Here is a 22,500-nt window from a genome sequence, read left to right as displayed (position 1 = left end):
CGGACGTAGTGGGCGGAGTCTCACAGACGCCTCGCTTCACCTCGCTCAGTCTGTACGAGGAGAGGATGCTGCTGCGGCGGCTGGACGCCTGCCCGCTCGCCCTCGCCGTCACCCCGCAGGCCAAACGCCTCCACAGGAAGCTGCTGGTCCGCCAGGCCAAGAGGCAGAGAGGGCTCCCCCTGCTGGACGTCGACCGAGCTGTCAGCGCCACCCTCAGCCTGGTGGGCGGGATCTACGGCGCTCAGGAGGCGGGGCTTCTTACGAGGGGGGGAATCATGGGAAAGTACTGCACCAACAGTCAGGAGCTGCGGATTCTCGACCGCTTCCAGGTAAGTTTGTATAAACATCAGACCGTCTTTTGTAAGTCGTGGACACGGCGAGAGAGTGAGTCGTGGTCATGTTTGTGTGCAGACCAAGTTGGCGAGCAGACGTGGCGTGCAGCAGAACTCGCTGACCTTCTGGAATCGTCTGATGGGCGCTGAAGGAAGTTTGGACCAGAGCATCAAGAGTCCGTACACCTCGCGCATCCTCAAACCCTTCATCAGGTAACGAGTTCCACCGGGTACAGAACGGGGAACAGGGGCGGATCAGTAAGGGGGGGTCTGGGGGGGTCTGGGGGAGTCTGGGGGGTCTGGGGGGGTCTGGGGGAGTCTGGGGGGTCTGGGGGGGTCTGGGGGAGTCTGGGGGGTCTGGGGGGGTCTGGGGGAGTCTGGGGAGTCTGGGGGGGTCTGGGGGGGTCTGGGGGGGTCTGGTCTGCAGAGAGACCTCAGTGAGTCTGATCGTGTCCTGTCGTGTGTGTGTGCGCTCCTCAGGAGGGATTATGAGAGTCGTCCGCCCAAGATGAGGTTGCTGTCAGAGATCAGAGCTCGGCCTCACAGGAACGACCCTGATTGGCTCCCTGAAGCCAACGCCCCCATCGACTACTGCTACGTGCGGCCCAACCACATCCCCTCCGTCAACGCCATGTGTCATGACGGCTTCTGGCCAGGTACGTCAACGTCTCCTACTCACCATCACTGTGAGTCTCTATAAACCTGACAGTAACTTAACTCCTCCCCCTGACCCCCCCCCCCCCCCCACAGGTGTGGACCTGTCAGAGTGCCTGCAGTACCCGGACTTCAGCGTGGTGGCGCTCTATAAGAAAGTGGTGATTGGTTTTGGTTTCATGGTACCCGACGTGAAGTACAACGAGGCGTACATCTCCTTCCTGCTGGTCCACCCCGAGTGGAGGAGGGCCGGCGTCGGGACCTTCATGATCTACCATCTGATCCAGGTGAGGGGTCAGAGGTCAAACACCGTTGATACCTTTAGGGGCATGGTAGGGATTGCGTCCTAACTTTCCTCTCCTGCTGTGTTTTCAGACGTGTATGGGAAAAGACGTGACCCTGCACGTGTCGGCCAGTAACCCCGCCATGCTGCTCTACCAGAAGTTTGGCTTCAAGGCGGAGGAGTACATCCTGGACTTTTACGATAAATATTACCCTGTGGACAGCGCCGAGTGCAGACACGCCTTCTTCCTCCGACTCAGACGATGAGTCCAACAGGTTAGGACCCTCGGGACCAGCTGGAGGTCGCCCCAAACCCCCCCCACCCCCCACTGAAGCCTGATCAGTCCAGATACTGAACCAGCAGTCTCAGCTGTGTGATGTCATCGTGATTATTTACCTGCTCCTCGATCTGGCATCTTCTTATTGGATGACCTGAAGCAGCCAATGAGAGCGAGCAGACCGGATGCTGCGTCACAGCTCACAAACATGACAGTGAACATAAACACAACCGAGCCCCGATCCGAGGGGGAAATACTGAAGAAGAGCAGCTTGTGTTACTATGGCAACAACACAAGAGTCTTTATAATGTCTCACCTCGTCCATCGTCCTCCATGTTTGTTTCTCTCCTGAAGTCGTGTTTGATCTCGTTTCTAGTGTGCGTTCAGAGGATTATAAAGTTTGTTGAATCTGTACTTTTGTTCAGTTTAACAGTAAATCTGTTTTTCTTTCACCTTTATTTGGTTTTGGACGTTTTCATTGTAAACACCGAGTCTTTACTTCCTGCTGAGGCCGAGTTATGGTCATCAAATCACAACGCGCCAAACTCACGGGGATGATAGATATACCTGCGAGGAACCTACAGTAAGAAGGTCATAACTGCGCACGCTTCCTGGGCCGAGAGTTTTGCTAAGAAACACATCCGACCGTATTTAATGTGCAGTACATTTTCTGGGGGCGGGGCTTAGCAAAACTCGCAGCGAGTGTTCGTGTGGTAGAGATGAGTCCCCCGCTTGACCTGCGAGTGTTTATGAAAATGTACCTGCTTCTCTTCATGTTGTGATTGGGCCCCCCTTAAACCCTAAGAGCCCCCCCTGTGTCCAACAGGAGCCCCCCCTAAGAGCCCCCCCTGTGTCCAACAGGAGCCCCCCCTAAGAGCCCCCCCTGTGTCCAACAGGGGGGGCTCTTAGGGTTTAAGGGGGGCCCAATCCCAGACGCGCCCCCCTAGGTGCGGGCCTTCCAAATCCAGGTGGAAACACAGCTGAGACCGTCTGTGGTGGGAAAAAAAGCATTCGGTCAAACGTAGAGCGCTCGATGTTGCTTTGCTCCTCGACGAGGACGGAGAATGTTTTAAAAAGAGGAGGTTAAAGAATCCGACTTGATCTGATTGGCTGCTTCAGCCAGAAGCGACTTTGACCAGCGCTGTGACGCCGCGTCTTGTGCTGAAAAGTTAAAATGTTTGAACTTGTTTCATGTGCAGCCAAATCAGAATTCATTAGTTTGATAAACATGAAGATGAGGACGAGGTCTGGAGATAAAACAGCCGGTTTATAGTTGCTGCATTTATCCACCACAGAAGAAGAGAAATGAAACTAAAAAACTCTGGAGACGACGTTCAGCGAGTTACAGATTTTATTGACATGTAATCGTTTGTTTTCAGATCCTCGTGTTGAGAGAAGATCTGTGTTCAGAACACGTCCAGGTTCAGTTTAGGTTTTCCCAGTTTGCCCAGCAGGTCCAGTCCGGTCTGAGCGGCCAGCAGAGACACCATGTGGTTACAGCCGGAGCTCACCGCCACGTCGTACGCCGTCTGACCGCCGGCGTTTCTCCTCCTCATGCTCGCCTTACAGCTGAAAAAGAGCGTGGCGAGGATGATGATGATGTCAGAAAGGCGGGAGGAGCAACTGCTGTTCGACTGTAAGATATTTGGACGTCACTCATTGCTTTGTAAGCTTCTTTTTTTAGATGGAGGCGTCCATTTTTAAACGGCCATAAGTGACCATATTAGGACAGGAGAGGGTCTCGTCCATATATGGTCACTTCCTTGCATTAAACGTTCTTACTGAAAGCATAAACAGCCATCTCTTCCTGTAGTCCAACCAAACGCTTTCATGTTGCCATGGTATTGACTGATCATCCCAGGTAGCCCCGCCTTAAACCCCGCCCCTCTTTCTAGTCTCTCTAAATGGGACCATAATTTACTAAATGAACATCATGTTGTGTTAAAGAAGACTTGAAACTACAGATTGAGAAACTCATCAGGGGAAAGTTCACTGACGGTATAAATAAACTGACAAGTAGGAACATTTTATCATAGACTTCTATGGCACTTTGAAAATGCAGTTTTAAGACACTTCCGTTTTGGCCTCACTTTCAAACAAAAGGCTGAATCCACTTCCTGCTGCCGGAGAATTATTCTGAAACATGTCATCAAGACAGAAGATACTCAGGTGAGTCGTACCTGAGCAGGACTTTAGCACACGGCAGACCATCAGAGCCCCGACCTGCAGCTTCATGCAGAGCTGTGTTCTTCATCCTGAGGAGGGGGAGGAGTCAGCACACCTTTACCTTCTATGTGTTTTAAATGGGTATAAATGTTTATATTTGTTTGAAGTTGTTTTTCCTCTTACCGTCCCGACTGCTGGTCCACGTCCGCTCCTCTCTGCACTAAAACAGGAAGTGCATCGTGGTGACCGTTCACCACGGCAACTGCCAGGGCGTGTCGGCCGTCGCTGTCGCAGCAGGAGGGGTCCGCCCCCTGGTGGTGAACGAGGAAACAAACAGACAGAAGTCAAGGAGAAGATAAAATGGATGAAATAGCCGTTCTGGTATCAAACAGGTGTCTTAGAGTCACGTCAGCCCGCTCCTAAGGAGGCTACTGATTGGCTGCAGAGGGTCGTACCTGATCCAGGAGCTGCTGGATTACGCTGATCTGACCTGGACCTGGACCCAACTCCTTCAACAGCTGCACGTCATTCATCTGGAACCAGGAGAGCCAATCAGAGACGAGCTTTCATACGGCAGCAGAGGATGTTTTCACACAGGTGAGTTTAAATCAAAGGCAGTGACGGCACTTACTGGAGGTTTGGGTGTCAGGTTCTGTTTGGACGGTTTCGTCTCACCTGTGGGAGGATCACTTCCTGTCAGACACACTTGTTGTGAACAGCAGTCTTATTGGATAGAAGTCTATGATGAAAAGGTGCTACGTGTCTACCTGTCAGGTGATCATTGTTTTGTGTTTCTTACTGAGAGTGCTGCTGTCAGCTGATCGCTCTGTGACGCTGCTCAGAGTCTCAGTCCGACCCGCAGGTATGACACCGTCCCCTGCTGCATCCACCTGAGTACCAACACACAGTCAGTCTCCACCTTTCTCTAAAAAACACACCACAGGTTCACCACCTGAGAGCTCAGGTGGCATGTTTCTGTACACACCTGTTTGTCTGTTTCCCGTCCTGCTGACACAAAGCTGACGGTCAGACCGACGTCATATCGATCCTCCTGAATCACAGCCGAGACCACCTGAAGGGCAACAAACAGGTCACCTGACAAACAGGAAGTGAACCCAGCAAGACCTGCACCTGCTCAGGTGAGTCTCAATTAAACATGAGTCTTTAGTAAAATCCTTTCATACAGTCACTCATTTGATTTATACTTTATAGTTCATTAACCAAAGTTACTGTCCTCATTTTACAGGTGAGACACAAATAATTAAAGGTGAGACAAATGATTACAGAGGAGGTACTAATGATTAAAGGTGAGGTACAAATGATTAAAGGTGAGGTACAAATGATTAAAGGTGAGGTACAAATGATTAAAGGTGAGGTACAAATGATTAAAGGTGAGGTACTAATGATTAAAGGTGAGGTACAAATGATTAAAGGTGAGGTACAAATGATTAAAGGTGAGGTACAAATGATTAAAGGTGAGGTACAAATGATTAAAGGTGAGGTACAAATGATTAAAGGGGAGGTACAAATGATTAAAGGGGAGGTACAAATGATTAAAGGGGAGGTACAAATGATTAAAGGTGAGATACAAATGATTAAAGGGGAAGTACAAATGTTTAAAGGGGAGGCACAAATGATTAAAGGTGAGATACAAATGATTAAAGGGGAAGTACAAATGATTAAAGGGGAAGTACAAATGATTAAAGGGGAGGCACAAATGATTAAAGGTGAGGCACAAATGTTTAAAGGTGAGGTACAAATGATTAAAGGGGAAGTACAAATGATTAAAGGGGAGGCACAAATGTTTAAAGGGGAGGCACAAATGATTAAAGGGGAGGCACAAATGATTAAAGGTGAGGCACAAATGTTTAAAGGTGAGATACAAATGATTAAAGGGGAGGTACAAATGATTAAAGGTGAGGCACAAATGATTAAAGGTGAGGCACAAATGTTTAAAGGTGAGGCACAAATGATTAAAGGGGAAGTACAAATGATTAAAGGGGAGGCACAAATGTTTAAAGGTGAGGTACAAATGATTAAAGGGGCGGCACAAATGATTAAAGGTGAGGCACAAATGTTTAAAGGTGAGGTACAAATGTTTAAAGGGGAAGTACAAATGATTAAAGGGGAAGTACAAATGATTAAAGGTGAGGTACAGGTGAGTTCTAGCTGAGCTACAGGTTAATTATAAGTAAGGTGAGTTAACTTGTTAGGTACAGGTGAGTTATAGGTGAGCTTCAGGTGAGTTCTTGGTGAGTTGCAAGAAAGGAATTGGTGAGGTGAGGAACAGGTGAGTTACAGGGGAGGTACTAATTAAAAACAGGTGATGTTTAGGTGAGGTGCAGGTGAGTTGGGCATACCCGGCCCAGGCGTGGTTCTCCCAGCAGAGCCCTGAAGGGGGCGTTGTTCTGAGCATAACTTCTCAGGTGAGCACACACGTGATCCAGCTGTTTCCTCCAGAAACCTGCAACACAACGAGACAACATCAAGACGTGAAAGAACTGATCGTCCCGGGTCGATGGTGGTCAGCAGTATCACAAGTACAGGAAGTAGTATTAGTGGAATCAGTAGTATATTACCTCGTCCCGGGCTGATGGCGGTCAGCAGCGGTTGCCGATCTTTGGTGGCGTGCTGCATGCTGAGCTGAAGCGCCCTCTGTTGCTCCTTCCTCTGCAGCTCAGTGGCTGATGGGTAATAGAGTCCCACAGTCTGCGTGGACTGGTCTCTGCGGGGCGTGTCTAACTTCTTGGTGTTGGCGGGGTCAGACGAGGGCGTGGCCTGCCAGGTGACATCACGGGTAGTTGATGATGTAGCCTGCTGTGAACAGACAGAGAGTAGTGTGTGATTTTCTCTGTTATGATCTGTGCAAGCGTGATGATGGCGGTGCAGCGTACCTGTTTGGTGCCCGCGGCCCCTACCTGTCGTGTGATGTCACCACCGGATGTGGGCGGGGCTGGTGCTTCCAGGAAGACCCCACAGGCTGTGCAGTGGATAGCGTATGGATGTCCACTCGCTCCACATCGCCAACAGATCACACAGCTGACTGCATGACCCGGCTAAAAAAAACACACATCACACTACATTACCCACAAGCCTTCACTCTTCTCACTCCCAAAATCACAAACGAGAGGAACAGCGTCAGGTGTTTCTGTGTGTTCACCTTAGAGCCACACCAGTCACAGTATCTGGAGTCACTCCAGTTTAAACGTTTACATCTGGAGCACGACAACATCCTGCGGTCTGCGGGGTGGACAGAGGGGGCGCCGTTCCCCACACACACCGCCTGCAGGTTCACACACACACAGATAAACAGTTACCTCTCTGCAGATTAATGTGAGTGTAAATGTAAGCGAGTGTGTGTTTGTGTGTTACCGTCTGCAGGCGGCTCTCGCAGGTCAAACAGCTGGAGATATGAGCGGGATTACCACTTCCACAGCAAACACACACAACATGATCCTACACACACACACACACACACACACACACACACACACACACACACACACACACACACACACAACATACATCAGAAATTTGTCACAGATGGACTGGGAAGTATATGTTAATATGTTAGCTTGATGCTAACACATACTGGAAAATGCCCTTTACTGGCTAACAGAATTAGCATCTCGATACATTTAACTTAATATTAAAATAACTGAATATTCTCAACTAACGCCACCACTTATGCACTCGTACTTACAAGCAGATGCTTCATAAACCCTGTGGAGACAAACTCAAAAAACTGCTGACTCATGCTAGTCTGGTCTGCTGCTCTGATCCAGTGACGCTGCATGACTCGCTCTTTATGTCTCAGTTCATGTCCCTCTGCTGCCTCCTTTTGGGTGGTGGTGTCTGATGCGCAACTTATAAAGAGTCAATAAAGGCCCAGGGTCTCTGGAGTCTATCGCCAAGCCCAGAAACACCAATCAGGAACTTCAAACACTTAGGATGTTTTAAATCTAAACCTTTTACTCAATCCCTACTGATTCAGTGGAGGTGTGTCATTCTCCTTGTGGGGAGTGGGTGCTACATGGGCATAGATTTCACCTGTGTGTGTGTGTGTGTGTGTGTGTGTGTGTACCTTTAGTGTGCGCCTGGACTGCGGTCGTAGTTGTTGATGGATGGAGTTCTCACAGATTAAACAGCTCTGAGTGTTCACAGGAACCAGAGTGTTACAGAACACACAGCACACCATCTGACAACAACACACACATAAACAAACACACATTAGCTCTGTACACACTGAGGGCCGGATTCTGTTCATCATGTTCCTCGTCTATCTGCTTAAAGGTCAAACTCACAAAGCGTATATATTTCTGATGATATTTTAAAAGTGTGAAGTTAGTGTCTGAATGTGGAGAGAAGCTATCATATCTCGGTAAGACGCCTTTTACTATTAGGCTGATTTGCACAAAAAGGGGATTGTTCCCCAAATAATGGATCATTTAAATAACATCAGCAGTGACGCACAGAGACGCAGTTTGCTCTGTGGCGCAGTTAGGGGAGCATTTAACCCTTTGTGTGATTTGTGAATTAGACAGGTTCTCTTTGACTCATTTGCCTGTTTAGAAGATGCAAGAGCTACACAATCCTTTCATGGATGAGACCCTGGATGTGTTGTGCTGTTGAATCATTACATTTGGGTGTGTGTGCAGTACCTGTCCTCCTTCAGTAGGGGGCAGTCTCTGCTCAGTTATCACAGACACCGGAGCTCCACAGTAAGAACAGAACCGAGCAAACGGATCTGAAGGACGGACGCTCAGACACCCAGCACACCTAGACACACAGACAGAGGAAGCAGAGTGATAGACAGAGATTTAAATCTTCTTCTATCTGTTAGCTGACAGGTTAGGGTCGCTGTCCGTACCGCAGGAAGTCCGTCTCTCTGCAGATTCTGGACGTCTCCGTGCTGCTCAGCTGCTTCAACACACCTGAATCCTGACAAGACAGGAAACACAACAAAATAAAAGTCAACACAGAAACAGTTTCAGGAACCACAGAAAGGTGTGGTTGGATAGTTTGGATGAGCTGGTGGTGTTGGGTCAGGTTACCGCTGACTGGGAGCGATGGGGGTCTCCAGTTTGGGCGGAGGTGCTGGGAGAGCCCAGCCGACTGTGCAGGAAACGAGGACCTGATTGAGGAGATCTATTACCCATCATCCTCAGCTCTGAAAACAAAACAACAGAGAAGATATTGCCAAGAGGAAGTAGATAGATGATGAACAAAAAGGGGCCTAGGACAGAACCCTGAGGAACACCGGTAGTGATTGGAAATATCTGAGATTTGAAGGTTTTGAGTTAACTACTCCCAATGGACCAGGGGATGGACTGCTGACTACCTTGTCAGCTAACAACATGTAGATCAGGAAAAACTTCCATGTGTTGTGAAGTGAGATGTGAGAGTTGGGTGTGTTTGAAAGACGGATCCAGAACTCACCTGGAGGCTTCAGTGAAGAACCAGAAGAGTTCTCTACAGACCACGACGTTCGGTCAGACGGACGCTGAAATGAAAAGTACTGACTGATGACTGCGGAAGAACTGATGGACATTAAGACTCCCTGAACCCTTTAACAGATAAATAATTTGAACACTGACTCAGACACCAGGGGCATGATGGGAAATGTAGTCTAGAGACAGTCTGTGGGGGTTTGTTTACCAGCTGGTCGCTCCGCAGGAAGTCCTCCTCATTCTCTTTCCCGTTCTTTGAGTCCACAGGTTCAACCGAGAAAACCTTGGTCACGACAGCGCTCTCTCTGCCGTCACTACACACACATGGGTGTTTTCATAGCGCTTGTGAGTAGAATTTGCTAAACGACAGGTTGTGTCGAGTTACAGGTGGAACAGGGAACTCACCTGGTCACAGCTACAGCTCTGACAGACACTCGACCAGCAGGCAGCAAGATGGGCTCATTGTACTTCCTGCTGTTGCCTGCTGACCCGCGCTGCACCGCCACGGGCCTCGACCCATCCAGAGTGAAGAAGATCTGCACACCTGGAGAGTCTGTGGGGACACCAACACCTGTCAGATACACTGGATGGAGACAGGTGTGTTGTACCTGACTGGAGGGAGACAGGTGTGTTGTACCTGACTGGATGGAGACAGGTGTGTTGTACCTGACTGGATGGAGACAGGTGTGTTGTACCTGACTGGAGGGAGACAGGTGTGTTGTACCTGATTGGAGGGAGACAGGTGTGTTGTACCTGACTGGATGGAGACAGGTGTGATGTACCTGACTGGAGGGAGACAGGTGTGATGTACCTGACTGGAGGGAGACAGGTGTGTTGTACCTGACTGGAGGGAGACAGGTGTGATGTACCTGACTGGAGGGAGACAGGTGTGTTCTACCTGACTGGAGGGAGACAGGTGTGTTGTACCTGACTGGAGGGAGACAGGTGTGTTGTACCTGACTGGAGGGAGACAGGTGTGATGTACCTGACTGGATGGAGACAGGTGTGATGTACCTGACTGGAGGGAGACAGGTGTGTTGTACCTGACTGGATGGAGACAGGTGTGATGTACCTGACTGGAGGGAGACAGGTGTGATGTACCTGACTGGAGGGAGACAGGTGTGTTGTACCTGACTGGAGGGAGACAGGTGTGATGTACCTGACTGGAGGGAGACAGGTGTGTTCTACCTGACTGGAGGGAGACAGGTGTGTTCTACCTGACTGGAGGGAGACAGGTGTGTTGTACCTGACTGGATGGAGACAGGTGTGTTGTACCTGACTGGAGGGAGACAGGTGTGTTGTACCTGACTGGAGGGAGACAGGTGTGATGTACCTGACTGGAGGGAGACAGGTGTGATGTACCTGACTGGATGGAGACAGGTGTGATGTACCTGACTGGAGGGAGACAGGTGTGTTGTACCTGACTGGATGGAGACAGGTGTGTTGTACCTGACTGGAGGGAGACAGGTGTGATGTACCTGACTGGAGGGAGACAGGTGTGATGTACCTGACTGGATGGAGACAGGTGTGTTGTACCTGACTGGAGGGAGACAGGTGTGTTGTACCTGACTGGAGGGAGACAGGTGTGATGTACCTGACTGGAGGGAGACAGGTGTGTTGTACCTGACTGGATGGAGACAGGTGTGTTGTACCTGACTGGAGGGAGACAGGTGTGATGTACCTGACTGGAGGGAGACAGGTGTGTTGTACCTGACTGGAGGGAGACAGGTGTGTTGTACCTGACTGGAGGGAGACAGGTGTGTTGTACCTGACTGGAGGGAGACAGGTGTGTTGTACCTGACTGGATGGAGACAGGTGTGATGTACCTGACTGGAGGGAGACAGGTGTGTTGTACCTGACTGGAGGGAGACAGGTGTGATGTACCTGACTGGAGGGAGACAGGTGTGTTGTACCTGACTGGAGGGAGACAGGTGTGTTGTACCTGACTGGAGGGAGACAGGTGTGATGTACCTGACTGGAGGGAGACAGGTGTGTTGTACCTGACTGGAGGGAGACAGGTGTGATGTACCTGACTGGAGGGAGACAGGTGTGTTGTACCTGACTGGAGGGAGACAGGTGTGATGTACCTGACTGGATGGAGACAGGTGTGTTGTACCTGACTGGAGGGAGACAGGTGTGTTGTACCTGACTGGAGGGAGACAGGTGTGTTGTACCTGACTGGATGGAGACAGGTGTGATGTACCTGACTGGATGGAGACAGGTGTGTTGTACCTGACTGGAGGGAGACAGGTGTGATGTACCTGACTGGAGGGAGACAGGTGTGTCGGTGTTGATGTGGTTCTTGGCTCTGTGCGTCTGCAGGTGGATGATGGGAATGATGAGCGGAGCAGACACCGATCCTGCTGTCATGGCGACGACTGTCTGTCAATTAAGAAATCAATGAATGAATCCTTTTAGTAAAATTATAATCAGTAGAATAATCATCACGTCACATTTATTCAGTTAGCACGAAATAAATAAACATACATTTTAGTGTTTATAAAAAAGGATAATGATAACTGCATAAACTGCAGAGTAAGTTTGACGTCACACATTATGTTGAGCTCGAGTTTCGGTCAGATCCTGTCGGTTCAGACGGAATAAAAACACAAACAGCCTGAGGATAAATAAACACTTCACACTGCGCATGTCCGTTTGGGTATTAAATAATGTATTCAAAATATCTACAAACTTCAGATTTATGTGAAGGTAATCACGGAGAAGAGTTTTTTTCTCCAACGGCTGCTCCGCTTCGGGACCGTATACGGAAGCGTCACCATAGCAACGAACTCAGCCTCGCGCGTGTATGCGCTCGTTTCACACAGAGGGAGGCACAGCGGAGGGCGGGGTTAAGAGAGGATTTCCACCTACGAAATAAACGAAAAGCGAGGCTTATTCTACAACTTTACGACTTTAAATACATTTCACAACATTTTACTTCATGTTGGGATAAAAAAAAACAGGAAAATAATAACAGATTTTTGAATAGTTTTTCTGCTATTGAACATTTGTTTACATAAATCTTAAAACCGAGATACTTTTAAAGCTTATGACTGAGTATTAAGGCCACGTTAAATATGTTCTTTTCCTAAAATTACGAGATTTTACACGAATAAAATCCTAAATGTACGACTTTATTCGTGTAAAATTACGACGTAAATCTCGAAATTTCATATTTCCCGCCCTTTATATGGCTCTAATACTCCGTAAATCAGACAAACAGCAGTTATAATATAATTTATTTATGTATTATTAATTTTCTGTTAATCTCCTTTTTTTTTTTGCTTTCTTGACGCTTTCTGTTGATGTTTTGTTGAATTAATGTTCGTAGATTTCTAGATTTGTATTTATTGTTAGTGTTATTTAAAAATCTTTAAATAAAGTTGTTATTGTTATTTTCATCAGGCAGATCTTTGGACGCTCCCGCCAACCGCTAACTTTTAAGGACCCCGAACTAGCATGCCTTCCATTACCACAACATTAGCATACAGGCTAACCTGCGGTCGTCCCGGCTCGGACTCAAAAACCTGAAGAGAAGAACTCTAAAGAAATGTCAGAAGTGAAGGTGAAGAAGGAGACCAACCTGTCGGACCCCGCGGAGGTCGAGACCAGGTGAGTCCGGCGACGCTGAGCCCTGTGGCGAGTCCTCAGAGACCCCGTGTAAACCAAACCTGTAAACCAAACCTCACAAATAAACACCGATTTAAGCTTCACTCGGCTATCTTCACACACAGCTGCAGCAACACACAGCAACACACAGCAACACACAGCAACATGGAGCAACACACTGAAGCAACACACAGCAACATGGAGCAACACACAGCAACACACAGCAACATGGAGCAACACACTGAAGCAACACACAGCAACATGGAGCAACACACAGCAACACACAGCAACATGGAGCAACATGGAGCAACACACAGCAACACACAGCAACATGGAGCAACACACAGCAACACACAGCAACACACAGCAACATGGAGCAACACACAGCAACACACAGCAACATGGAGCAACATGGAGCAACACACAGCAACACACAGCAACATGGAGCAACACACAGCAACACACAGCAACACACAGCAACACACAGCAACACACAGCAACACACAGCAACACGGAGCAACACACAGCAACACGGAGCAACACACAGCAACACACAGCAACATGGAGCAACATGCAGCAACACACAGCAACACACAGCAACATGGAGCAACATGCAGCAACACACAGCAACACACAGCAACACGGAGCAACACACAGCAACACACAGCAACATGGAGCAACACACAGCAACACACAGCAACATGCAGCAACATGGAGCAACATGCAGCAACACACTGAAACACACAGCAACACACAGCAACACACAGCAACACGGAGCAACACACAGCAACATGGAGCAACATGCAGCAACACACTGAAACACACAGCAACACACAGCAACACACAGCAACACACAGCAACACACAGCAACACACTGAAACATGGAGCAACATGCAGCAACACACAGCAACACACTGAAACACACTGAAACACACAGCAACACACAGCAACACACAGCAACACACTGAAACACACTGAAACACACAGCAACATGGAGCAACATGGAGCAACACACAGCAACATGGAGCAACACACAGCAACACACAGCAACATGGAGCAACATGCAGCAACACACTGAAACACACAGCAACACACAGCAACACACTGAAACACACAGCAACACACAGCAACACACAGCAACACACTGAAACACACTGAAACACACAGCAACATGGAGCAACATGGAGCAACACACAGCAACACACAGCAACACACTGAAACACACAGCAACATGGAGCAACATGGAGCAACATGGAGCAACACACAGCAACACACAGCAACACACTGAAACACACAGCAACATGGAGCAACATGGAGCAACATGGAGCAACACACAGCAACACACTGAAACACACAGCAACATGGAGCAACATGGAGCAACACACAGCAACACACTGAAACACACTGAAACACACAGCAACACACTGAAACACACTGAAACACACAGCAACACACAGCAACACACAGCAACACACTGAAACACACAGCAACACACTGAAACACACTGAAACACACAGCAACACACAGCAACACACTGAAACACACTGAAACACACTGAAACACACAGCAACACACAGCAACACACAGCAACACACAGCAACACACTGAAACACACAGCAACACACTGAAACACACAGCAACACACAGCAACACACTGAAACACACTGAAACACACAGCAACATGGAGCAACATGGAGCAACATGGAGCAACACACAGCAACACACAGCAACACACTGAAACACACAGCAACATGGAGCAACATGGAGCAACACACAGCAACACACTGAAACACACTGAAACACACAGCAACACACTGAAACACACTGAAACACACAGCAACACACAGCAACACACAGCAACACACTGAAACACACAGCAACACACTGAAACACACTGAAACACACAGCAACACACAGCAACACACTGAAACACACTGAAACACACAGCAACACACAGCAACACACTGAAACACACAGCAACATGGAGCAACATGGAGCAACACACAGCAACACACTGAAACACACTGAAACACACAGCAACATGGAGCAACATGGAGCAACATGGAGCAACACACAGCAACACACAGCAACACACTGAAACACACAGCAACATGGAGCAACATGGAGCAACATGGAGCAACACACAGCAACACACAGCAACACACTGAAACACACAGCAACATGGAGCAACATGGAGCAACACACAGCAACACACAGCAACACACTGAAACACACTGAAACACACTGAAACACACAGCTGCTGAAACATGGAGCAACATGGAGCAACATGGAGCAACACACAGAAACAACACACAGCAACACACTGAAACAACACACAGCAACACACTGAAACAACACACAGCAACACACAGCAACACACAGCAACACACTGAAACAACACACAGCAACACACTGAAACAACACACAGCAACACACTGAAACAACACACAGCAACATGGAGCAACATGCAGCAACACACTGAAACAACACACTGAAACAACACACTGAAACACACTGAAACAACACACTGAAACACACTGAAACACACTGAAACACACTGAAACAACACACTGAAACAACACACTGAAACACACTGAAACACACTGAAACAACACACTGAAACAACACACTGAAACAACACACTGAAACACACTGAAACACACTGAAACAACACACTGAAACAACACACTGAAACAACACACTGAAACACACTGAAACACCACACTGAAACACACTGAAACACACTGAAACAACACACTGAAACACACTGAAACACACTGAAACACACTGAAACACACTGAAACACGCAGCAACACGCAGCAACACACAGAAACACACTGAAACACACTGAAACAACACACTGAAACACACTGAAACACACTGAAACAACACACTGAAACACACTGAAACACACTGAAACACACTGAAACAACACACTGAAACACACTGAAACACGCAGCAACACGCAGCAACACACAGAAACACACTGAAACACACTGAAACAACACACTGAAACAACACACTGAAACACACTGAAACACACTGAAACACACTGAAACACACTGAAACACACTGAAACAACACACTGAAACAACACACAGCAACACACTGAAACAACACACTGAAACAACACACAGCAACACACTGAAACACACAGCAACACACTGAAACACACTGAAACACACTGAAACACACTGAAACACACAGCAACACACTGAAACACACTGAAACACACAGCAACACACTGAAACACACAGCAACACACTGAAACACACAGCAACACGCAGCAACACACTGAAACACACAGCAACACACTGAAACAACACACAGCAACACACAGCAACACGGAGCAACATGGAGCAACATGCAGCAACACACAGCAACACACAGAAACACACTGAAACACACTGAAACACACAGCAACACACTGAAACACACAGCAACACACTGAAACACACAGCAACACACTGAAACAACACACAGCAACACACTGAAACACAGCAACACACTGAAACAACACACAGCAACACACAGCAACACACTGAAACACACAGCAACACACAGCAACACACAGCAACACACAGCAACACACTGAAACAACACACAGCAACACACTGAAACACACAGCAACACACTGAAACAACACACAGCAACACACAGCAACACACTGAAACACACAGCAACACACTGAAACACACAGCAACACACTGAAACACACAGCAACACACTGAAACACACAGCAACACACTGAAACAACACACAGCAACACACTGAAACACACAGCAACACACTGAAACAACACACAGCAACACACAGCAACACACTGAAACACACAGCAACACACAGCAACACACAGCAACACACTGAAACAACACACAGCAACACACTGAAACACACAGCAACACACTGAAACAACACACAGCAACACACAGCAACACACTGAAACACACAGCAACACACTGAAACACACAGCAACACACTGAAACAACACACAGCAACACACAGCAACACACAGCAACACACTGAAACACACAGCAACACGGAGCAACACGGAGCAACATGCAGCAACATGGAGCAACATGCAGCAACACACAGAAACACACTGAAACACACAGAAACACACTGAAAAACACAGCAACACACTGAAACACACTGAAACACGCAGCAACACACAGAAACACACTGAAACACACAGCAACACACTGAAACAACACACAGCAACACACTGAAACACACAGCAACACACTGAAACACACAGCAACACACTGAAACACACTGAAACAACACACTGAAACACACTGAAACACACAGCAACACACTGAAACACACTGAAACAACACACTGAAACACACTGAAACACACAGCAACACACTGAAACACACTGAAACACACAGCAACACACTGAAACACACTGAAACAACACACAGCAACATGGAGCAACATGGAGCAACACACAACAACACACAGCAACACACAGAAACACACAGCAACACACAGCAACACACTGAAACACACTGAAACACACTGAAACACACTGAAACACACTGAAACAACACACTGAAACAACACACTGAAACACACAGCAACACACTGAAACAACACACTGAAACACACAGCAACACACAGCAACACACTGAAACAACACACAGCAACAACACACTGAAACACACAGCAACACACTGAAACAACACACAGCAACACACTGAAACAACACACTGAAACACACAGCAACACACTGAAACAACACACTGAAACACACTGAAACAACACACAGCAACACACAGAAACACACTGAAACACACTGAAACACACTGAAACACACAGCAACACACAGCAACACACTGAAACACACAGCAACACACTGAAACAACACACAGCAACACACTGAAACACACAGCAACACACTGAAACAACACACAGCAACACACAGCAACACACTGAAACAACACACAGCAACACACAGCAACACACTGAAACACACAGCAACACGGAGCAACATGGAGCAACATGCAGCAACACACAGAAACACACTGAAACACACTGAAACACACTGAAACACACAGCAACACACAGCAACACACTGAAACACACAGCAACACGGAGCAACATGGAGCAACATGCAGCAACACACAGAAACACACTGAAACACACAGCAACACACTGAAACACACTGAAACACACAGCAACACACTGAAACACACAGCAACACACTGAAACAACACACAGCAACACACAGCAACACACTGAAACACACTGAAACACACAGCAACACACTGAAACAACACACAGCAACACACTGAAACACACAGCAACACACTGAAACAACACACTGAAACACACAGAAACACACTGAAACACACAGCAACACACTGAAACACACTGAAACACACTGAAACAACACACAGCAACACACTGAAACACACAGCAACACACAGAAACACACAGCAACACGCAGCAACACGCAGCAACACACAGAAACACACTGAAACACACAGCAACACACTGAAACACACTGAAACACACAGCAACACACTGAAACACACTGAAACACACTGAAACAACACACAGCAACACACTGAAACACACAGCAACACACTGAAACACACAGCAACACACAGCAACACGCAGCAACACGCAGCAACACACAGAAACACACTGAAACACACTGAAACACACAGCAACACACTGAAACAACACACAGCAACACACTGAAACACACAGCAACACACTGAAACAACACACTGAAACAACACACAGCAACACAGCAACACACAGAAACAACACACAGAAACACACTGAAACACACAGCAACACACTGAAACACACTGAAACACACTGAAACAACACACAGCAACACACTGAAACACACTGAAACAACACACAGCAACACACTGAAACAACACACAGAAACACACTGAAACACACAGCAACACACTGAAACACACTGAAACACACTGAAACAACACACAGCAACACACAGCAACATGGAGCAACATGGAGCAACATGGAGCAACACACAACAACACACAGCAACACACAGAAACACACAGCAACACACAGCAACACACAGCAACACACTGAAACACACTGAAACACACTGAAACAACACACTGAAACACACTGAAACAACACACTGAAACAACACACTGAAACACACAGCAACACACTGAAACAACACACTGAAACACACAGCAACACACAGCAACACACTGAAACAACACACAGCAACAACACACAGCAACAACACACTGAAACACACAGCAACACACAGCAACACACTGAAACAACACACAGCAACAACACACAGCAACAACACACTGAAACACACAGCAACACACTGAAACAACACACAGCAACAACACACTGAAACACACAGCAACACACTGAAACAACACACAGCAACACACAGCAACACACTGAAACAACACACTGAAACACACAGCAACACACAGCAACACACTGAAACAACACACTGAAACACACTGAAACAACACACTGAAACACACTGAAACAACACACTGAAACACACTGAAACAACACACTGAAACACACTGAAACAACACACAGCAACACACTGAAACAACACACTGAAACACACTGAAACAACACACTGAAACAACACACTGAAACAACACACTGAAACAACACACAGCAACACACTGAAACACACTGAAACACGCTGAAACACACTGAAACACACTGAAACAACACACAGCAACACACAGCAACACGCTGAAACACGCTGAAACACGCTGAAACACGCTGAAACACGCTGAAACACACTGAAACAACACACTGAAACACACTGAAACAACACACTGAAACACACTGAAACAACACACTGAAACACACTGAAACAACACACTGAAACACACTGAAACAACACACAGCAACACACTGAAACAACACACTGAAACAACACACTGAAACACACTGAAACAACACACAGCAACACACTGAAACACACTGAAACAACACACTGAAACACGCTGAAACACACTGAAACACACTGAAACAACACACTGAAACACGCTGAAACACGCTGAAACACACTGAAACACACTGAAACAACACACTGAAACACACTGAAACAACACACTGAAACACACTGAAACACACTGAAACACACTGAAACAACACACTGAAACACGCTGAAACACACTGAAACACGCTGAAACACACTGAAACACACTGAAACAACACACTGAAACACACTGAAACACACTGAAACACGCTGAAACACGCTGAAACACACTGAAACAACACACTGAAACAACACACTGAAACACGCTGAAACACACTGAAACAACACACTGAAACACACTGAAACAACACACTGAAACACGCTGAAACACACTGAAACAACACACTGAAACAACACACTGAAACAACACACTGAAACACACTGAAACACACTGAAACACGCTGAAACACACTGAAACAACACACTGAAACACGCTGAAACACACTGAAACAACACACTGAAACAACACACTGAAACACACTGAAACAACACACTGAAACACGCTGAAACACACTGAAACAACACACTGAAACACACTGAAACAACACACTGAAACACGCTGAAACACACTGAAACAACACACTGAAACACACTGAAACAACACACTGAAACACACTGAAACACGCTGAAACACACTGAAACAACACGCTGAAACACGCTGAAACAACACACTGAAACAACACACTGAAACACGCTGAAACACACTGAAACACGCTGAAACACACTGAAACAACACACTGAAACACGCTGAAACACGCTGAAACACACTGAAACAACACACTGAAACACGCTGAAACACACTGAAACAACACACTGAAACACGCTGAAACACACTGAAACAACACGCTGAAACACGCTGAAACACGCTGAAACAACACGCTGAAACACGCTGAAACACGCTGAAACACACTGAAACACACTGAAACAACACACAGCAACACACTGAAACACACTGAAACAACACACAGCAACACGCTGAAACACACTGAAACACACTGAAACACGCTGAAACACACTGAAACAACACACTGAAACACGCTGAAACACGCTGAAACACACTGAAACACGCTGAAACAACACACTGAAACACGCTGAAACACACTGAAAAACGCTGAAACACACTGAAACACGCTGAAACACACTGAAACAACACACTGAAACACGCTGAAACACACTGAAACACGCTGAAACACACTGAAAAACGCTGAAACACACTGAAACACGCTGAAACACACTGAAACACGCTGAAACACACTGAAACACACTGAAACACACTGAAACAACACACTGAAACACACTGAAACACGCTGAAACACACTGAAACAACACGCTGAAACACGCTGAAACACACTGAAACACGCTGAAACACACTGAAACAACACACTGAAACAACACACTGAAACAACACACAGCAACACACTGAAACACGCTGAAACACACTGAAACAACACACAGCAACACGCTGAAACACGCTGAAACACACTGAAACAACACACTGAAACACACTGAAACACACTGAAACAACACACTGAAACACACTGAAACAACACACTGAAACACACTGAAACAACACACTGAAACACACTGAAACAACACACAGCAACACACTGAAACAACACACTGAAACAACACACTGAAACACACTGAAACAACACACAGCAACACACTGCAACACACTGAAACACACTGAAACAACACACTGAAACACGCTGAAACACACTGAAACACACTGAAACACACTGAAACAACACACTGAAACACGCTGAAACACACTGAAACACACTGAAACAACACACTGAAACACACTGAAACAACACACTGAAACACACTGAAACACACTGAAACAACACACTGAAACACACTGAAACAACACACTGAAACACGCTGAAACACACTGAAACAACACACTGAAACACGCTGAAACACACTGAAACAACACACTGAAACACACTGAAACACACTGAAACACGCTGAAACACACTGAAACACACTGAAACAACACACTGAAACACACTGAAACAACACACTGAAACACACTGAAACAACACACTGAAACACGCTGAAACACACTGAAACAACACACTGAAACACACTGAAACACACTGAAACACGCTGAAACACACAAACAACACACTGAAACAACACACTGAAACAACACACTGAAACACACTGAAACAACACACTGAAACACACTGAAACAACACACTGAAACACACTGAAACACGCTGAAACACACTGAAACAACACACTGAAACACACTGAAACAACACACTGAAACAACACACTGAAACACGCTGAAACACACTGAAACAACACACTGAAACACACTGAAACAACACACTGAAACACACTGAAACACGCTGAAACACACTGAAACAACACACTGAAACACACTGAAACACGCTGAAACAACACGCTGAAACACGCTGAAACAACACACTGAAACAACACACTGAAACACGCTGAAACACACTGAAACACGCTGAAACACACTGAAACAACACGCTGAAACACGCTGAAACACGCTGAAACAACACACTGAAACACACTGAAACACGCTGAAACACACTGAAACAACACACTGAAACACACTGAAACAACACGCTGAAACACGCTGAAACAACACGCTGAAACACACTGAAACACGCTGAAACACACTGAAACACACTGAAACAACACACAGCAACACACTGAAACACACTGAA

The 22,500-nt window shown here is 46.8% G+C and overlaps 3 protein-coding genes across 10 annotated transcripts in view; 2 read left to right on the top strand and 1 right to left on the bottom strand.

Annotated features, from left to right (window-relative positions):
- kat14 (lysine acetyltransferase 14) overlaps positions 1–2,004 on the top strand; it is a 7,272-nt gene extending 5,268 nt beyond the window's left edge. The window contains exons 6-10 of the mRNA XM_029275755.2: positions 1–329; positions 412–545; positions 813–988; positions 1,083–1,273; positions 1,362–2,004. The exon at positions 1–329 is cut by the window's left edge and continues 264 nt beyond it. Of these exons, the coding sequence (XP_029131588.1) occupies positions 1–329; positions 412–545; positions 813–988; positions 1,083–1,273; positions 1,362–1,535 (1,004 nt within the window). The 3' untranslated portion in view covers positions 1,536–2,004. The remainder of the gene's footprint in view (positions 330–411; positions 546–812; positions 989–1,082; positions 1,274–1,361) is intronic.
- Positions 2,005–2,879: 875 nt separating this feature from the next.
- dzank1 (double zinc ribbon and ankyrin repeat domains 1) lies at positions 2,880–12,960 on the bottom strand. Of its 8 annotated transcripts, XM_065960737.1 has the most exons (22): positions 12,746–12,960; positions 11,855–12,029; positions 11,424–11,544; positions 9,568–9,715; positions 9,371–9,476; positions 9,152–9,215; positions 8,767–8,882; positions 8,583–8,653; positions 8,374–8,491; positions 7,797–7,910; positions 7,085–7,168; positions 6,873–6,995; positions 6,607–6,768; positions 6,292–6,529; positions 6,073–6,176; positions 4,698–4,784; positions 4,512–4,602; positions 4,344–4,405; positions 4,168–4,245; positions 3,896–4,023; positions 3,727–3,801; positions 2,880–3,115 (listed from the first exon to the last, which is right to left on the bottom strand). In XM_065960737.1, exons 3-22 carry the CDS (start codon positions 11,530–11,532, stop codon positions 2,953–2,955), a joined length of 2,241 nt encoding a protein of 746 aa, XP_065816809.1. In that variant the 5' UTR covers positions 11,533–11,544; positions 11,855–12,029; positions 12,746–12,960; the 3' UTR covers positions 2,880–2,952. The 8 variants fall into 8 exon arrangements, with proteins under 8 accessions (XP_065816809.1, XP_065816811.1, XP_065816805.1 ...); XM_065960739.1 differs by lacking the exon at positions 11,855–12,029 and having other exon boundaries at positions 11,424–11,540; XM_065960733.1 differs by lacking the exon at positions 11,855–12,029 and having other exon boundaries at positions 12,746–12,959.
- The window catches only part of polr3f (polymerase (RNA) III (DNA directed) polypeptide F), a 16,274-nt gene continuing 6,376 nt past the window's right edge, over positions 12,603–22,500 (top strand). The window contains exon 1 of the mRNA XM_065960778.1: positions 12,603–12,774. Within this exon, the coding sequence (XP_065816850.1) occupies positions 12,713–12,774 (62 nt within the window). The 5' untranslated portion in view covers positions 12,603–12,712. The remainder of the gene's footprint in view (positions 12,775–22,500) is intronic.

Source organism: Labrus bergylta, chromosome 1 (assembly GCF_963930695.1).
Source record: "Labrus bergylta chromosome 1, fLabBer1.1, whole genome shotgun sequence".
NCBI classification, from domain to species: domain Eukaryota; kingdom Metazoa; phylum Chordata; class Actinopteri; order Labriformes; family Labridae; genus Labrus; species Labrus bergylta.
Note: the sequence above shows the minus strand (reverse complement) of the source record. Positions and strands in the feature narration are given on the sequence as shown.

Bases quoted from the DNA above. Each gene is read 5' to 3' on its own strand.
- dzank1 (XM_065960737.1), bottom strand. From the start codon at position 11,532: ATGACAGCAGGATCGGTGTCTGCTCCGCTCATCATTCCCATCATCCAC. The intron at 8,654-8,766 runs GTAACCTGACCC...CTGTCTTGTCAG, and splicing joins CCCATCGCTCCCAGTCAGCG to GATTCAGGTGTGTTGAAGCA. The intron at 4,785-6,072 runs GTATGCCCAACT...GTTGCCCTTCAG, and splicing joins GAGAACCACGCCTGGGCCGG to GTGGTCTCGGCTGTGATTCA.